General features: G+C 37.4%; 1 protein-coding gene across 6 annotated transcripts in view; it reads left to right on the top strand.

Moving 5' to 3' along the window:
* STIL (STIL centriolar assembly protein) overlaps nt 1-19,765 on the top strand; it is a 60,472-nt gene that overhangs the window by 9,210 nt on the left and 31,497 nt on the right. For all 6 annotated transcript variants that reach the window (XM_058552347.1, XM_058552345.1, XM_058552346.1 and 3 more), the window contains 8 exons: nt 4,012-4,119; nt 6,128-6,240; nt 6,557-6,744; nt 7,706-7,953; nt 10,817-10,900; nt 12,432-12,518; nt 15,793-15,943; nt 17,728-17,837. In XM_058552347.1, the coding sequence (XP_058408330.1) occupies nt 4,012-4,119; nt 6,128-6,240; nt 6,557-6,744; nt 7,706-7,953; nt 10,817-10,900; nt 12,432-12,518; nt 15,793-15,943; nt 17,728-17,837 (1,089 nt within the window). The remainder of the gene's footprint in view (nt 1-4,011; nt 4,120-6,127; nt 6,241-6,556; nt 6,745-7,705; nt 7,954-10,816; nt 10,901-12,431; nt 12,519-15,792; nt 15,944-17,727; nt 17,838-19,765) is intronic.

The raw sequence follows: 19,765 nt of genomic DNA, 5'->3' as shown, positions 1-19,765 counted from the left end.
TTCTGCATTGCTGTCCTCAATATTGCTAATTCTTTCCTCCATATTGTCAGCCCTGATGCTTAAGGCTTCCAGGATTTGTCTTTATCTCCTCTAGTATGTTTTTCATCTCTAAGGCTTTTTTTTTGTGTGTGTGAGGAAGATTAGCCCTTAGCTAATATCCGATGCCAATCCTCTTCTCTTTGCTGAGGAAGATTGGCCCTGGGCTAACATCCATGCCCATCTTCCTCTACTTTATATGGGACGCCACCACAGCATGGCTTGACAAGTGGTGTGTTGGTGCGTGCCTGGGATCCGAACCTGCAAACCCTGGGCCGCCAAAGCAGAACACGTGCACTTAACCTGTGTGCTACCGGGCCGGCCCCTCTAAGATTTCTGATTGGTTTTTCTTTATAGTTTCAATATCTTTTGTGAAGAAAGTCCTGATTTCATTGAATTGTCTATCTGTGTTTCCTTGTATTTCATTGAGCTTTTTTATGATGACTATTTTGAATTCTCTGTCATTAGGCTTATTTTTCCTCATAGTGAAAATATTTGGTTGCAGTTTCCTCTTGCTGCTGCTGGGTGGGGGTCAAGGGCTGTGTATTCTCTGCCTGCCTCGATCCGCAGGTGCTCTGGTCGGCCCGCGGCTGAGTGGAGGCTGCTGGGGATGAAGCGTGGGAACAGCTGGAGCTGGAGCGTGGGAACAGCTGGGACTGGAGCGCGGCTAGGCTGAAGCAGCTGGGGCTTGGGTGCAGGTGGGTTGAAGCAGCTGCAGCTGAAGTGCAGGTGGGCTGAAGAAGCAGGAGCTGGAGTGCTGCTGAGCCAAAGGAACTGGAACTGGAGTGCGGCTGGGCTGAAGTTGCTGGCACCAAGTCAGCTGGAGCCTGAGCGTGGCTGAACTGAAGCAGCTGGAACTGGTGGGGCAGTCAAGCTGAAGGAGCTGGGGGCAGGGCATGGTCGAGCCGATGCAGCTGGGCACAGGGCACAGTTGAGCCAAAGGAGCTGGGGCCATGACATGATCGAGCTGGAGCAGCTGGGGCTGTGGCACGGTTTAGCCAGAGCAGCTGGGGCTGTGGCATGGTGGGGCCTGAGCTGCCACCGCTTCTGGTGTGGGGGCATGGGCACACCCTGCTACTGGTGGGGCCGGGGCATCGTGGAGTCACCACTGCTGGGGCCTGGGCACAGGTGTGCTGCCACCACTGCTGATGCCCGAGCTCTGAGAGGCTGCCACCTCTGGGGCTTGGGTGCAGGTGCGCTGCCGCCACTAGCGTGGCCCCGGTGCTGAGGGGTCACCGCCGCTGGTGCCCAGGTGCCGGGAGGCCGCTGCCTCTGGGGTCTGGGCGCAGGCATGTGTTATTCTTTTTTTTTTGTGAGGAAGATCAGCCCTGAGCTAACATCCATGCCAATCCTCCTCTTTTTTTTTTTTTTTTTATAATTTTATTTATTTATTTTTTTCCCCCAAGTATCTTTTGCCCAGTAGATAGTTGTGTCATAGCTGCACATCCTTCTAGTTGCTGTATGTGGAACGCGGCCTCAGCATGGCCGGAGAAGCGGTGCGTTGGTGCACGCCCAGGATCCGCACCCGGGCCACCAGCAGCAGAGCACGGACACTTAACCGCTAAGCCACGGGGCCAATCCTTCTCTTTTTGCTGAGGAAGACTGGCCCCGGGCTAACATCTGTGCCTATCTTCCTCTACTTTATATGGGACACCGCCACAGCATGGCCTGACAAGTGGTGCCTCCGTGCGCGCCCGGGATCCGAACCCGGGCCGCCAACAGCAGAGTGCACGCACTTAACCACTACGCCCAGGGGCAGGCCCTGCGTTATTCTTTTTAATCCTTACAACAAACCTTTGAGATATAGGCACTATTATTTTGTTTTGTTTTGTTTTGTTTTGTTTTCTCCTCCTTTTTTTTTCCCCCAAAGCCCCAGTAGATAGTTGTATGTCAGAGTTGCACATCCCCCAGTTGCTGTATGTGGGACGCGGCCTCAGCATGGTCGGAGAAGCAGTGCGTCGGTGCTCGCCCGGGATCCGAACCCGGGCCGCCAGTAGCGGAGCACACGCACTTAACTGCTAAGCCACAGGGCCGGCCCTAGGCACTATTATTATCCTCCTCCTTTTTTTTTTTTTTTTAAACGAGGACACTGTAATCTAGAGAAATTAACCAACCCAGTTGGTATAGCTGGAGTTTAAACCTGATTTGACTTCTACTCTATACTGTGAGGAAGTAAAATTCAAATAGTGTAGGTTGGGCTGTAAAGGTACTACTTACTACTGAAAGCAAAGAGAAATAGCTAACGTTGAGAACTTAGAATAAACCAGGAATTTTTCTAAACAATTTATTGACTCATTTGATATTCAGTATAACTCTACCCAGAGATACTGATATTATCCTGTTTAACAGGTGAGGAAACTGAGGCACAGAGACATTAAATAACTTGGTCAAGGTCACACAGCTAGCAAATTTTGAAGCCAGGTTTCAGATCTAACCAGTTGATTTCCAGACTTTGCTTTTAACCCCTGTGTCATACTGCCTTTCACCAACTGGTAAGTGATAAATAAGTTATTAAATCTATGTCTAATAAGACATACATAAATTGATAGTTTGTCACTTACTAGCTTTGTGACCTTGAACAAATTTCTTAATCTCAGATTATGTTCTCATTTCAAAAAAGGGAGATTAAAAATCCTTCTTATAGATATTATGAGCTCAAATTAGACAGGGATTGAAAGCACACATGTACGAATGTGATGGAGCCAGATTTGAACCCAAGCTCCAAAGCACTATGTCATTCAACTTCCAGAAGTATAAGCTTTAAAATCAGCCACACTTAGATTCAAATCCTAGCTCTGCTACTTAATTGCTGTATAAAGTTAGGAGAGTTACAGTTTGTTATCTATAAAGTGGATGATGTAGTGTTTCTGGAACAGTTTTAGTGAGAAATACTGTGTATGTCAAGTGCCCAGTAGCTAGCCCTGGTGGACTAGGGGTTCAGATTCAGTGCTCTCACTGCTGCGGCCTTCGTTCATTTCCCAGTCAGAGAACCATACCACCCGTCTTTTGCTTGTTATTCTGTTGTGACTGTGTTGCTGTGATGCTAAAAGCTATGTCACCAGTATTTCAAATACCAGCAGTGTCACCCATGGTGGACAGGTTTCAGTGGAGCTTCCAAACTAGACAGACTAGGAAGAAGGACCTGGCCACCTACTTCCAAAAAATTGGCCACGAAAGCCCTTTGAATAGCAGCAGAGCATTGCCTGATATAGTGCCAGAAGGTGAGAGGATGGCGCAGAAAGACCAGGCAGGGTTCTGCTGTGCTGTCCACAGGGTCACTAGGAGTTGGAATCAACTTGACAGCACTAACAACAAAAAGTGCCCAGTAGGATGCCTGGTACATAGTAGGTGATCAGTAAACTGGGGCTAGTATTTTAGTAGAGATGCTACATCCAATGGTACATGAAAGTAATCTAGAACAAGGTATTCTTAGTGTGTGATATAATAGTCTTTCACTTCAACTAGTATTTAATAGTCTACCACCATGCAAATGCACTGTTATGGGTAGCTCACTGTAAGAGAAGTTTTTGTGCTTTTAATAACTTCATTAAGTTATTTTATTAAATAATTTTATTAGGTATTATCTAGCAATTATCTAGAAATTAGTTCAGAAGGACAGATTTTAAATTTAAATGTAAATTCATGGTTTATTCTTATTTTTCTGTTATTAAAGATTCTATGGGATTGATACTCTCAGTTCTTTTTTAAAAGCTTGTGTGTGTATAAATTTATATATGCAAAGGAAAAAATGGACAGAAAAAGCCATACCTAAATTTTGAGTGCTTATTCCCTTGCTAGTAGAGTTACAAGCAATTTTTCTTTTCTTTCTTTTACTTTTTAAAATTATTTTTCAACTCTTCTGAAATTACAAAAGTAATCTGAAAAGTCCCATCATTTAAAGTTAAACTGTTTCTTATAAAATTTCTACTGAGTTTGCTTTTCATTGTGCTTCGATTTACAAAAAATTTTTTAAAGGTTTCCTTCAAGCAAGATGGTACCTTTCTACTTTCCTCCATCAAAATGTGCTCTTTGGAACCCAATGCCAATTGGAGATTTCATCTACTTACATCTCAATTACTACAGGTATAAGATGTTTCTCTTTTCAGATCAAACCAGTATAAACAGGAATCAAAAGGATGTGTAAGGCAAACTTAATTACTATGACTAATAATTCTTCTTCTTTTTTTACTTTTCCATTCTGAAGCTCCCCTCAGAAAAAATACCCCTACCACCTCATTTTAAATGTGTTCCTCGTGGTTTTGAGAGGTTTTGAGATGGTTTTCTGTAATCTCAGCAACATAAATTTATGCCATAATGGTTTAAGGTGCTGTAACTGGAGTCAGACTGTCTGGAGGGTCAAATCCTGATTCTGCCACTTCTTATTTATGTGACCTCAGTAAAGTAGTCACGGATCAGTTTCCTTATTTAAAAAATGTGGATAATGATACTTGTTTCATAATACTCTTGTAAAGATTAAATGAGACAAACTCTGTAAAGCAGCATTGGGCGCAGTGCCTGGAACATAGGAAGTGTTCAATAAATGGTAGCTATTATACAGGCTTAGAGCAGTGTAGCAGTATTGAGACCAAAGGGAAAGAAACACCTTGAAATGTTTCAAAGAAACAGTTTATAGTGTTCGATGGTGGACTGAATATAGGAACTAAAGGAAATATACAAATCAAAAAATATTTAAGTTCTAAACCAGTTGGCAGAGAAGGATGGATGGTATCATTGACAAAAACAGAGAGAGCATTGTGGAAGTTCAATTAAATATTTGTTAGACTTATTCATTCTTTTCTCCATGTCTCTTAACCTATCTTGTATTCTCTGTTATCTTTCTATGCTGCATTTTGAGTAATTTGTTTGTTCTTCAACTCTTCTAATTTTCTCTTTAGCTGTGCTTAGTTGCCATCTAACCTCTTAATTTAGGTTTTTTAAACGTGGAAGTATACCATATATATGAAAGATAGTTTATAATATATGTACACAGTTTATGGAATAATAATAAACATTCATATACTTACTCCCATGTTATTATATAATCCACTGAGTTTTTAGTTGATTTTATATATATATATATTTTGTGAGGAAGACTAGCCCTGAACTAATATCCATTGCCAATCCTCCTCTTGTATTTTTGCTGAGAAAGACTGGCCCTGGGCTAACATCCATGCCCATCTTCCTCTACTTTATATGGGACGCCGCCACAGCATGGATTGACAAGTGGTGCATTGGTCTGTGCCTGGGATCCTAACCTGCGAACCCTGAGCCACCGAAGCAGAGCGCGTGATCTTAGCTGCTACGCCACTGGGCCAGCCCCAAGTTGATTATATTTTTATTTTTACAAGTTCTTTGTGGTTCTTTTTCAAATTTGCCTGGTCTTTTTTGATAGTATCTTCTTTGCTCATATTTTGGAGTCCCTTTTATGGATCTTTATTATTTATTTATTTATTTTTATGAGGAAGATCAGCCCTGAGCTATCATCTGATGCCAGTCCTCCTCTTTTTTTGCTGAGGAAGACTGGCCCTGGGCTAACATCCGTGCCCATCTTCCTCTACTTTATATGGGACGCCGCCACAGCATGGCTCTACAAATGGTGCGTCGGTGCATGCCCGGGATCCAAACTGGCCAACCCCGGGCCACCACAGCAGAGCACGCACACCTAACCACTTGTGCCACCGGGCTGGCCCCTATATGTCTTTAAACATTTTAATCATATTTATATTCCATATTAAATAATACTGGTATCTGAAGTCCTTGGACAATATGTAAGCAAGTGGATGTGACTATTTCAATCAAACTTTATTTACAAAAACAGGAGGCTTGCCTCATAGTTTCTTGATCCCTGCTCTGGTTCATAAAAGTAAGCAAATGCCTGGAGAACAGCTTAACTTCAGTGTCTGTTTATTGCATTTCTGGTTTTCAGGCAGCCCTCCCTTACCCCGTGCCTTTGACCCTAAGATTTCCCAACAATGATCTTTCTGTACATTTTAAAAGATATGTGTTATGTTTTAGGCAGCATTTTATGACAGAAGGGTTCTTTAGGATATCAGATTCACCACATTCATAAAAGGCTTCTGTTATTTTTCAGAAATCCAAAGCTTGTGGTAACTGAAAAGGCTATCCGACTTGCTTGTCGTCATGCTAAGCAGAATAAAAAAAACTTGCCATGTTTTTTACTTGGTTCTCTCACAGTAGATGAAGGTAATATACTTAAAAAAATATTTTTATGACTATGATAGGATTTATATTTACCGATTCAGCCAATTATTGTAATGTACTTTGTGCTAATTTTCTCTGCTGTATACCAAGGTTATGAAGATGAATAAAACTTGACACCCCCCCATCACAGACTTCACAATCTGGTTGGGTGCAAGAATATATATGCAAGTCATTTTTTAGAATAAGAGTTTAATGTACTATTAGTATGAATAAAACGCTTTGCTATAATGTAGGCTTACTTGGGATTTCGCATTTTTAATTGGCATGCTAGATAATAACTGCTGTTTTTGTTCTTCAGATGAAGAAAGTGTGACATTGACAGTAGATCGTTTTGATCCTGGTCGAGAAGTACCTGAGTGCTTAGAAAGAACCCCTACTGCTTCTCTTCCTGGGGACTTTGTGATTCCATGCAAAATTCATACTCAAGGACTTTGTTCAAGAGAAATAATAGTTCACAGTGCAGATGACTTCAGTTCAGCTTTTAAGGTGAAATTTGTTGATAACTTGATTATTCGTAACACAAGAATTAAACTATGTGTACTTATTTTAATAAGCCTGTATTTAATGAGTATTCATAATAATTACTAATTGAATGAATATTGACCTAAAATGCAATTAAGTATGGTTTCTGAGGACAGAAATCCTAGGTAGGTCATATGGGTAACATTCTAGAAGAGAAAGCAGTGTGACCAAGATAGCAGAGTACAAAGTGTACTCAGGGTGACATAAAGGGTGTAGATTTTTGTTGGATTTATGGGCAGTGAGACTGGAGTATTAGTTTGGCCAGATTATAAAGAGCCTTGTCTACCAGGCTAAGGAATTTGAACTTTGTCATATGGGCTGTGTAGAGTCATTGAAAGTTTCTGAAAAGAGGAAATACTGTTAAATCAGGGATAGTTAACCTGATAGCACAGGCTGACTGAAGTCAGAGAGAGTAGTTAGACCACTGCAGTAGTCACATGTGTATTAGAGAGGGGTGTGTGTTAGCTTGTAGTAGATTGGTGGCTCTGAGACTAGAAATGTCACACTTGGCATGAGCAACTACAGAGGAAGAAGTAACTTGACAATTTGGGGTAATAAAAGAATCAAAGAGGAGTGGACTCTCTGACACTGAGTCAGAGTTAATTTATGTCCATTTTTTTCCCATGTAATAAATAGTTATTGGAAGTGACATTTTCCAATAACAATTTGAATTGCTGCTGGGACATCTAAGTTGGAAATATGTGATGGAGCTTGATACAGTAAATATTACTTGCTTTGACATAGTTATTTATGTAACCTTTTGGTCATGTGGAAGAAATGAGAGAATTGAAATGTCGCAAATCAGAAATTGTTGAATTTTGTTAGTGCAAGATATATATGTATATATGCACCAGTATGAAACAAAACCTTTACAGGTACGGACAAATTTCAGTTTTAAAATAATTGTGTGATATTGATTCCTCAGGCTCTGCAGCACCACGTATGTAGCAAAGATTCCTTGGATTGTGGTAAATTGCTTTCCCTAAGAGCTCATGTCACTTCCAGGGAGCGTCTGGACAGTGTGGATTTTGACTTGCACTGGGCAGCAGTAACACTAGCAAATACTTTTAAATGCACACCTGTGAAGCCCATCCCCATTATTCCAACAGCTCTTGCGAGAAACTTGAGCAGTAATCTGAGTATTTCTCAAGTTCAAGGTACCTATAAATATGGGTAAGTAAAAGATCTATTAATCCAAAAATGTTAAATATTGGTCACAGTGTTATATTTTCATGGTATCTACATAATATAATTATGAGTCATTTTACATTCCAGAGATCTGTGGTGGCTAGATAAATAAAAGAAGGTGAAAAATGAAGTTTTTAATTTTTGCTGAATATGGTTTTCTTTAAAGAGTTGCGCCCACCACCCCAAGAAAAATTAGTGGCAAAAATTATGTTAAAATTGCTTGTATTTAGTGATTTGAAAATATAAGGAGAAATTATCCTCTATATCATTTTGCCTTTTGTATTTTGCCTAGGTTTTAGGTCGTCGTCATTTTTTTTTTTTTTACTATAATCTGACTGATTATGAACCTAATAGAGGCTGGATAATTTATTTATGATATGCAGTTTTAGTTGTGAATAAAGAGCACTGCAGATAGAGAAAGAAAGGAGATAATTAAATAAAAATTTATAGTATTTTTGCTTACTAAATTGTCAACCACTTGAGGGTGGAGTTTCCTCACAGCTGGAGTGGCATCCTCTCCGGCTTCCTATCACCACTCTTAGTTCTTAGGAAATATATGCCAAATTGCATGCTATCTGATCCTCAGCAGGGCTGCTTCCCTGAATCCTCATCCACTTTCTTTATCTATTGTCTACTGAGCTAGGTCAGACAATGTAAGCATTCTCTGCTTTAAAGTCTAAGCAATTTACTTCTGGCTTCCTTTCCCACTGACTCCACCCTAGTTCCTGTTAGGTTTCTAGAGACAAAAATGTTTTCCAAGGTATACTCAGCTTCGAGTCTTATCCTCTAAAAATGCCTCTTCAAAAGAGGATAAGAAAAGAGGATTTTCTGTTCAGAGAGTCCCTGGAATAGCAAGAAAGGGCTCATTTTGAGTCCCATGTGCTGACCAGAATACCTTTCTAGTTAGAGCAACACAAAGGAAAAAGTGTTGGTATATTCCACAGTCATGGAATGGTCAAAAGTGATAGTGATTAAAACATGTTTGAATTAAGTGGAACATTCATTCTCTTGGAGTAATAAAGTACTTCTCAGCTGGGACATGGGAATTTGTGTTAAAATTAACCAAAAAGTTAATTTGTTTTCCTCGGTACCCATGCCCATCTACTAGTGAAGCATGAATTTACCTCTCTTTGAATTATCCTTCTATGATCCCTTGGCATGCTGGTAGTAACCAAGGATGTTCAATATTCTATCTAATCCTGTATCCTCTTGCCCTTTCCTACCCAGAATTATTTAATTTGTGACATTTGTCCTTTTCCTTGACCACATTCCTTTATTTATTCTAATATTTATTAAGATCCATTATGCAATAGATACTGTGTTAGACACTGGAATTAAATAGATAAAAAACCGTACTTACTGTCCATTAAGTATATTAATGTGTAAATATGATATGGGTAAACATAATGAGGGTTTATGTACAGTGCAGGGAAAGCAGGAAAGTGTGTCCAAATTGCCGGGGAAGATCATGGAAAGTCTGAGCTGATTCTTTTACAGAATAGGAATTCAGCAGGTGGTCAAGGCAGAAGAGCTTTCAAGGCAGGTGTGTCACTGTTGATGCTAAATCTCCTGCCAACTCAGGCTTCCTTATCTTGTCACATGGCCTGATGAACTCATTATCTTTGTGTTTTATGCTTATTATAGCAATAAAATATGTCCTCAGTGGTACTATTAAGACTTTATATCACATGGGCCGGCCCGGTGGCTTAGCAGTTAAGTGTGCGCACTCCGCTACTGGCGGCCTGGGTTCGGATCCTGGGCGCGCACCGACGCACTGCTTCTCCGGCCATGCTGAGGCCGCGTTCCACATACAACAACTAGAAGGATGTGTAACTGTGACGTACAACTATCTACTGGGGCTTTGGGGGGAAAAAAAAAGGAGGAGGTTTGGCAAAAAAAAAAAGACTATATCACAAATGGCATTGTTTTAAAGCCATAACAATAAAATTAACATTTGACAATTCTGCTGCAGTTATCCATATCCTTAAAGCTTATTGTCAATAATCAATATAATAAAGTATAAGTGTAGCATAATGTCCTTTTAGGGAAAAGTGAGCTTTTAGATTCTATCATGATGGTTCCAAAGTTCTCTGATAGTGGTTGGAGGAATATAGTACGTGGAAGGTTGACTATACCTCACCTAATTCAGCCTCCTTCAGTGAGAAGTCATTTCTGTTGCAGTCTTGTCAAGTCTCCTGGATGCTTGAACATTCCCAGTAATAGGAAATTTACTTTTCCCAAGGAAACGTATTTGGTTCTAAAATTGTCAGCCTGGATTTTAATATTTTTGATTAAAATTTTTAAGTTGACACTTTTAGAGCGAAACTTTTTTAAAAAGTGGGTAATCTTCAATGACCTTTCTTTTTTTTTTTTTGAGGAAGATTAGCCCTGAGCTAACATCTGTTGCCAATCCTTCTCTTTTTGCTGAGGAAGATTGGCCCTGGGCTAACATCCATGCCCATCTTCCTCTAAGTATATGGGACGCCGCCACAGCATGGCTTGACAAGCAGTGCGTTGGTGGGCGCCCAGGATCCGAACCTGCGAACCCTGGGCCACCACAGCGGAGCACGCACACTTAACTGCTGCGCCACCAGGCTGGCCCCTTCAATGACCATTTTAGTAAATAGCTAGAAATTTTAAGATATTAAATCTGTGTAATCTCTTCCTCTTAACTGCAGTCTTTTTCTACACTTTGAACTGTTTTCTTTGTGTGCATGTGTGTGTGAGAGAAAATATTCATTTGAATCATTTCCCCTGTCTAAAATATGCTTCTTCAACACTCAGATTATCTCTTTTAGGTAAAAAGTACATACTTTCAGTTGTTTTAACATGAATGTCTTCTGTTTAGATATCTTACCATGGATGAAACACGCAAATTGTTACTTCTGCTGGAATCTGATCCCAAGGTTTATTCTCTACCATTAGTGGGAATGTAAGTGTTGCATTATTTATGAAAATCTTTTCAGCCACGTATGTATTCAAGTGTATATGATAAGCGTGTGAATCAGTTGTACTATGAATATGTAATTAATTCTTAGATCACCTTATAAAGCCACAAAGGCCAATGATTCTTAAGCTTTCTTATTTTAATAGCAGAATCAGTTAAAACAAGATTTTGCCCAATCTTAGGAAGAACTCCCATATATAAAACAGATAAAGTTGAATTCTTCTGGTTGAAGTTGAAGCCTTCAAGCCATTTCTTTAACCTTCTTCACTAATGCATCCTGAAGAACCCAGGACTCAGAATAACACTGTTTGAAATTCACTGCCAGACAATTTTGCGGAAATTCCCCTTTGTGTTAATGGCTTTATTTTTAGAGTTAGTGGTTAATGACATTTGGACAGGTTATTCAGTCAGAAATTTATGTTAAGTATTTATTCAGTGCTTACCCTATGCATATTATTATGTTTGGGATTTAAAGCTCCTCAAGCAATTTATAGTCAGGTGAGGTGATAAAATATTCAAATATTCACATATAGAGAGATAAATAATGAAGTATATGATTTACGATGCAATGAGCAATATAGACAGTGAGCACTATTAGTATTTGTAAGAGAGATGATAGGGGACATTCTCTTAGAGAAGGCAAACTTGAGCTGGACCTTTAAGTGGTTGTATAATAGAAGGGAAGATTGATGGGGAGGGGAACCCATGTAGGGAATGGTATGTGCAAAGTGAAAAAATGAGAATGGACAAATGTTCTGTGGACATGAAATCTGCTTATAGTCTGTTTGCTATGTTCCTGGTATTGGCTATGTGTCATTGATGCTAAGTGAATATCAATTAAGAACCTTCTGTGTTTCAGGCTCCCTGTATATGTTATGGCATTTAATCCTCTCAATGACTGTATAGTTTTAGGCTGCTAACTTCATTCTCCCCTAATTCAGCCCTAATTCTTTGCAGTCCAGGCTAATTGATTCCTACTTTCACCTCTCTTGTTAACTATTTTCTCTCTCACCATTTTTCGTTTTCCCTTCATCTCAGGTGGAAGAGGACAGAGAGAAAGAAGCTCTGTCTATATATCTATATATCTATATCTGTATCTATATATCTTCTCCCTCTTAATTATCAGCATGGTCTAGTGCATATAGATTTCTTATTTATGAGGCCTTTAGTGTATTGCTGGTGAATGCCAAGAATCTCTGCCATATTATTTTTTTGTTTTTAAATATTTATTTATTTATTTATTCCCCCCAAAGCCCCAGTAGATAGTTGTATGTCATAGCTGCACATCCTTCTAGTTGCTGTATGTGGGATGCGGCCTCAGCATGGCCGGAGAAGCGGTGCGTCGGTGCACGCCCGGGATCTGAACCCGGGCCGCCAGCATCTGAGCGCGCGCACTTAACCACTAAGCCACGGGGCCGGCCCTCTGCCATATTATCTTGAGAAGAATGTAATCTAAAATATATTAAGTATTAATATGTAAATGACTGCAGTTTTTAATTTCTATTTTTTCTTTTAGTTGGCTGTCTGGAATTATACATGTCTATAGTCCTCAGGTATGGGCTTGCTGCTTGCGATACATGTTCAGTTCTTCTATTCAGGAAAGGTAAGTGATATTTTCTTCTGTAGTATTTTACTTTGATCTTTTCCCCTATTCATATTTTATTGGTCTCATTTAAAATTCTTGCAGTGCCTTAACCTTTTATAATACTTACAAACCGGAAGAACAAGCACATTAAGGAAAACAACCCTTACATTAAATGGGAATAAAACCAGACAAGAAAGGTGAGGTTGCACTATCCTTGGAATACAAAGGTGTTCATTTGCCTAACCGCAGAACTCTACACAGAAGATATACTTTTTAGGAATGGGAAAAACCCTAGAAATCATGTAGTCTGGTATCCTATTTTATAAATAGATTAATTTTCAGTGAAGTGACTGAAAATGAGTTGGAATTTGTTACAAGTATCTTATTAAGTTATAGAGTGCTACCACTAGGACCCTAAGGAACATTTGATACAAGGTGTTTAATTTTCTCCCTGAAACTAAAGCAGAAGCATGGGAACTAGCAGGGAAACTTTATTTCTAACCTCAATTCTCCATTTAATTTTGTTATTTTGTATGTAATACCACTATTTGTCTCTTACAGTCTCTTCTTCATCTATTAAATGAAAATTCCAGTGTCTATCTATCTTGGGTAGCTATAATTCACTTTTTAAGAAAACTTTATTGAAAAGGCAGTACGAGTACATGGTAATAAAGCAGACATACATAAAGATACATAATAGAAATAAGTCTCTCTTCCACCCCATTTCCCCAGATCCTATCCCCAGAGATAATCACCGTCAATGGAATCTTGTGCTTCCTTCCTGTAATGTTCAATGCATAGGCAAATATCACCCTCCCTTGGCATGTAAAAATTGAATCACAGATGGGAGTGTACCATTCTTACTTTTCTGTATGTTGCTTTTTTCTCTATATCATTATACCTTGGAGATCATTACAATTTGGCGTGTACAGATTTAATACATAATTTTATAACTATACAGTAAATAATATATACTATATTTTAAAAACTAGTTTTTTTCTCGCACCCAATTTTGTGTATACATTTTTGTGTGCATATACTAGTGTATTTGTAGAATAAATTCCTAAAAGTGGTTCTCCTGGGTCAAAGAGTATATAATTTTAAATTTGGGTAGATACTGCCAAATTGCCCTTCAAAGTCTGCCAATTTATAATCCTTCCAACAGTGTTTGAGAGTGCATGTTTTCTCCATCCCCTCACTGACACTGTGGAACAAATATTTATTGAGTTCCTACTATGTGCCAAGCACTGTTCACAATGTTGGAGATAAGCAGTAAACACAATAAAGACCCTGCAGAGATAGGTAGTAAACAGAACAAATAAGTAAAATAAATAATATTTTACAAGGTGATGAGTGCTGTGGAGAAAAATAAGCAGGAGAAGAAGATGTTGCATGTCTGGATGGTAGTGGCAGGTAAAGAGTCACAATTTTGAATAGAGTGGTCAGGGAGGCAAAGACTTGAGGTGAGGGAGTAAGCCATGTGGCTGTCGGGAGCAGTGTCCCAGGCAGAGGATACATTAAGTGCAAAGGCTGTAGGTGAAAGATCACCTTGCATCTTCCAGCACAGGAAGGAGGCCAGTGTGGCTGGAGAGGAGTGAGGGAAGGGAGAGTAGCAAGACCTCAGAGAGGTAACCGGAAGGCCATTATTAAACTTTTGATCTTTGCAAATCTGGTAGATGAAAAATGGTCTTTTCCCATGTTTTATAACCTCATCTTCTGGGAAATTCCTATTCATGTCTCTTGCTGTTATTAAATTGGATTGTGCATCTTTTTCACATTGCTTTGTAAGAGTTCTCTTTCTGTTTCTCACTCTCTCTATATACACATATATATAGTATATAAAATACAGAAATATATTTGTAAAAATACGTATGTGTGTATATATGGCAAAGATTTTATATAATAAATATATATTATAAAAATATATGTGTGTATATCTCTATGTGTGTATCTTTGTATGTATATATATGGCATACATATATGGCAAAGATTTTTTTTCTCCCAGATTGTCATTTCAGTTAACTTTGGTTAATGATATTTCCCCAAACTGACTTTTTTTAAGTCAAAATTATCAATGTCTTTTTCTATCTTGTTTAGAAAGGATTTTCCCACTCCAGGAGTATTTATTGAAATAAAAAATCTCTTGTATTTTCTTCAGATGCTTTTACAGTTCTACTTTTTACACTTTGTTTCAACTTTACAAGGCAATTAGTTTTATTTGCAATAAAACAAATTAAATGTTTATTTTAGTGTGTTTGTTAGTACAGTTAAGTTTTCATCAATGACTTCTTTTGCTTTAATTTTTTATTGACAGTAAATGTTCGGTAAAATTAATTTTAAAGTTCTCTCTGTTAGTTTGTGTTCAGTTTGAAGCATTAGGCAATTTCTTTGATAACTAAACTCTGTAATTACTGCAAACCCTTGAACCAGAGAAGAGTCAGCACTGCTCAACATAGCCTAGGTTGCTGCTTTACAGTGTTCCGAGCAGTGCTCTTGTCTGACTCCAGAGAGAGGAATTCAGCAGTAGGCATTCTGCCTCCCTGACCTCCAATACTTTGCTTTGTTAATAGTGTAATATATCCCCCCCAAATTATTTGTCATTCAACATTTTGCAAAGTAGAAACAACTACTAAAAGTATTTTTAAATAATTTAGTATATATTTTAAGGACTCTTGATGACTTTACAAATATTTATTGAGTCATATAGTGAGTAATAAAATGAATGTTCATTTTATCAGTGTTTATAATAGTGAAATATTGCAAATAATTTAAATATCCATTTTTAGAAGTCTAGGTGAGTCAGTAATGGCACATCTATAAGTTGCAATACTGGATAGTCACTAAAAAAGAATAAGGAGGTCTGAGGTATGATATATAATAGTGACATGGAAAGAAATCCAAGATAGATAAGACATAGCAATTGCAAATAATGTGTATGGTATGGCCTTATTTTTGTTTAATTGTATAAGATGTTTGTGTATGCCCAGGGGAAAATTCTGGAAGTATATACACTAAACTGGGGAGTGGGATGGGGTGGTTTTCATTTTCTATTTTATACATTTCCTGTTTTGTTTGAAGTTTTTACAAGGAATATGTGTCTCATAATAAAATGTATCTTAAAAATTAAAAATCAATAACATAAAAAGTAAACATAAATTTACTCCCCAGTTTTCTTCACAAAATTAGATTGTTTAGTCAGTCTATTAACTAGATTGAGAGACTCCCTTAGAGTTCTTTAAGTGTACTCTTGTTATCCTTGGTAAATTGTAATTAAATGGCAATTTTTTTCCAGGGTTTTTTCAGAATCTGGAAATTTCATTATAGTTCTCTATTCTGTGACACACAAGGATCCTGAGTTTTACGAATGCCTCCCTTGTGATGGCAGGTTACCTGACCTTCGATTCCAGCTACTAACCAGCAAGGAAACACTACATCTTTTCAAAGTAAGTGATTTGATTACCTAGCACATGACTGTTGAGGGTTGCGTATTGGCAGTTTAAACCCAATAGTCTTTACCCTTTAAAATAGTGACTCAAATTATTAGGCTTTGTTTATTTATAATCAATGTTATTGAATATTAACTTTATTCATTTATGGTTAATTTCATTTCGTAAGTTTTAGACCATATCTCTAAAGACAAATTATAATACAGGAGATAACTTGCCCATGTTTTTCTTAAAACCTTTGAAGAATATATCAGGAATTTATATGTAGTATCATTTTATGATATTGAGAGTTGATTTGTGATCTTAGTGTTTTCTTTGCTCTGTTTTATTTTTAAAATGTATGGGTATAACAAATAGTTTCTCCCACTTAAAAGTCAGTGTTTATAATATATAATCCTAGAAATCAGAATTCCATTGTTGCTGTATCTAATAAAAGACATAGAAATATATCTAAGCGATGGTCACAGAAAAAGTAGATCTTTGAAACCATAAGTGTCATTATGTAAAAACATTCAAAGACCACTTTTCACTAAAATGATTAGTTGTCCTCTGTCTCAGACAAATAATAAAAAAATTCTGTATTTTATTGCAAAAATATTGAGTACCTCTAAATAACCATGTATTTCCACTCAGATCTTATTTTGTGCCTTCTTTCATTTATAGTTTGTATCAGTTCATGAATCAAGTTTTTGCATTTTAATTATAAATATAATCATCTTAAATGAGGTCTAATAATTTATTTCTATGTTAGAGATGTATATCATTTACTTAGTTTATTCTTTAGATCATATTCTCAGTTCAAAGTTACTTTAATGGAATCCCTAGTTATTGAATGAGTTACATAATATAGGTAATTAAGTTTACGCTTTCCTTTATGTGGCAGGGAAATGGACAGTTTCAAAAAGAAGGTTACATAAAAATAGAACTACCATATGATCTAGCAATTCCACTTCTGGGTATTTATCCAAAGGAAATGCAAACACTAACTTGAAAAGATATCTGTACCTTCATGATCATTGCAGCATTGTTTACAATAGCCAAGACATGGAAGCAACCTAAGTGTGTTGATGGATGAATGGATAAAGAAAATGTGGTGTATATATATGTATATATATAATGAAATATTATTCAGCCATAAAAAAGAAGGAAATCCTGCCATTTGTGACAACATGGATGGACCTTGAGGACATTATGCTAAGTGAAAGAAGTCAGACAGAGAAAAACAAATATCGTATGGTCTCACTTATATGAGAAATCTAAAAAAAAAAACGAGCTAGTAGATACAGAGAACAGATTGGTGGTTGCATCAGGTTGGAGGTGAGGGGTGGGCAAAACGGGTGAAGGTTTGTACCAAATATTAAGGTAAAAACTTCTAGTTATAAAGTAAGTCATGGGTCTGTAATGTACAGCATGGTGACTATAGTTAATAATACTGTGTCGTATATTTGAAAGTTGCTAAGAAGGTAGATCTTAAAAAGTTCTAGTCACAAGAAAAAAAATTTGTAACTCTATATGGTGATGGATGTTAACTAGACTTATTGTGGTGAGCGTTTTGCAATATAGACAAATATCAAATCATTATGTTGTACACCGGAAACTAATATAATGTTATATACATCAATATCTCAATTTAAAAAGTCATAATAAAAAAGGAAAGTTACAATTATAGAAATCAGAAGGCCCCCCTCTCCCCAGTGCTTCAGAGCTACTTTTCATCTTAATAGAATTCTCTGGTGTTTTTATTTAAATCAGATCTCAAACTATGACTTACTTCGTTTCAGAATGTTGAACCTTCTGACAAAAATCCAATCCATTTTGAACTAAGTGCTGGACGCCAAAATGCAGAAACAGAGTTTTTCAATAAAGTTTCCAAGAATCTTTCAATTAAGAGGTAAAAGATACATTTTTATCATCATGTGTATTTTTATTACATTTGTAGTTTTTGATGAGTAATTAAATTAACTCTTCAATTATTTCTGATGAAACTATTTGTATATCTTATGTACCATAGGTGTCCTTGCTTTAAATGCATTCCTTTATAGTTGGAAGTTGGATGATAATTTTAATGAAGTGACAGCTCTAATATGGTTCTCATTTGAGTTGATTTATTACATGGAGGAGAAAAGTCAAGAAATTATCTGGCTTAGGAAGAAGCCTCCTGGTTTTGTTTAGTTCGCCTTTTGTTCATTCTTCCCTTTCTTGTAGTTTTAAACCAGGTTTAAAACCTGGACCTATCAGATAAACTATTATAAAAAATAACTTCTCTACCTAAAAATGAAATTGTTTTAAAACTTTTAAAGCAAATACACTTGGGCAATATTAATTAAATAATGGCTTGTGACTTTTTAGGTCACTATATACCTTTTGTGCTAAAGAAGATATTCTCTGTATTAGGGTTCTCCAGAGAAACAGAACTGATAGGATGTATATACATAGAGATTTGTTTTAAGGAATTGGCTCATGCAACTGTGAAGGCTTGGCAAGTCCAAAATCTACCAGCAGGCTGAGAAGAGTTGCAGTTAGAGTCCAAAGGTTCTAACTGCAGAGTTCTCTCTTCTTGGGGAGTCAGTCTTTCTCCTGTTAAGGCCTGCAGCTGATTGGATGAGGGCCACCCATATTATGGAGGATAATCTGCTTTACTCAGAGTCTGCTGATTTAAGTGTTAATCTCATCTAAAAAATACCTTCACAGAAACATCTGGAATGATGTTTGACCAAATATCTGAGTACGTGGCCTAACCAAGTTGACATAAAATTAACCCTTCATATCCCTATTCCAGCTTTCTCATTTATTCTACTATGTACCAGATAATGTGCTAAGGGCTGGGAATATGGCGATGTTAAAAACAGATGGGGACATAATCTCTTTCTTCATGGAATTTATAGTCCAGTGATGGAGTGTTGAATGTTCTCCATATTATTTGAGAGGTCCATAAATTTAAGTTAATATTTGCCAAATATTTAATAACCTCATTTAAAAGTTACTTTGGAATGCTGGTTTATTCTTTGACTCTGTAGTTCAGAAACTATTGTTATTTTTAACTTGCCCAGCAAGATTTGTCCTTTTCTCAACTTTTTGACTATAACTTTAACCTGTCTTTGGACCTCTTTAATACTATCTGTATAGTGTCTTGCATGAGAAACAGCAGGTATAAGATTCATTATAGATTATGGCAATTATTGAGAAAATGGTTTGACCTTTTTTTATAGCATTCATTCATCTGTTGTTAACACTTGATTCTATAGGTGGAAATTAACTGGGATACAAGTTTAAAATAGATGCCAACTATGCCAACTATTTATAGAGGCTGTATAACGTTAGTAGTTGTGAGTTCAGATTATGGAATCAGACATATCTGTATTCAAGTTCTGGTTCTAAACATCAGTATCCCATCTGTAAAATGGGAATTATGACTGTATCTGTATTGGTTTCCTGTTGCTGCTCTAACTAATTACCACAAACTTGGTGACTTAAAATAATACAAATTTATTATCTTCCAGTTCTGGAGATCAGAAGTCCAAAATGGATCTTTGGGGCTAAAATCAAAGTGATGGTAGGGCTACATTCCTTCTGGAAGCTTTAGTGGAGAATCTATTTTATTCCCTTTTCCAGCAGTTTATTCCCCAACATCCTACATTTCTTGTCTGGTGGCCCCTTACTTCATCTTCAGAGCTAACAGCATAGCATCTTCAAATCTCTTTCTCTGACCTCTGCTTCTATCTTCACATCTTCTCTGACTCTGACCCTCTTGCCTGCATTGTATAAGGATCCTTGTGATTACGTTGAGCCTAGGATAATCGCCACATCTCAAGATCTTTA

The sequence above is a fragment of the Diceros bicornis genome, chromosome 13 (assembly GCF_020826845.1).
Source record: "Diceros bicornis minor isolate mBicDic1 chromosome 13, mDicBic1.mat.cur, whole genome shotgun sequence".
NCBI classification, from domain to species: Eukaryota; Metazoa; Chordata; class Mammalia; order Perissodactyla; family Rhinocerotidae; genus Diceros; species Diceros bicornis.
The sequence above is the reverse complement of the archived record's forward strand: the minus strand, read 5'-3'. Positions and strand labels throughout refer to the sequence as shown.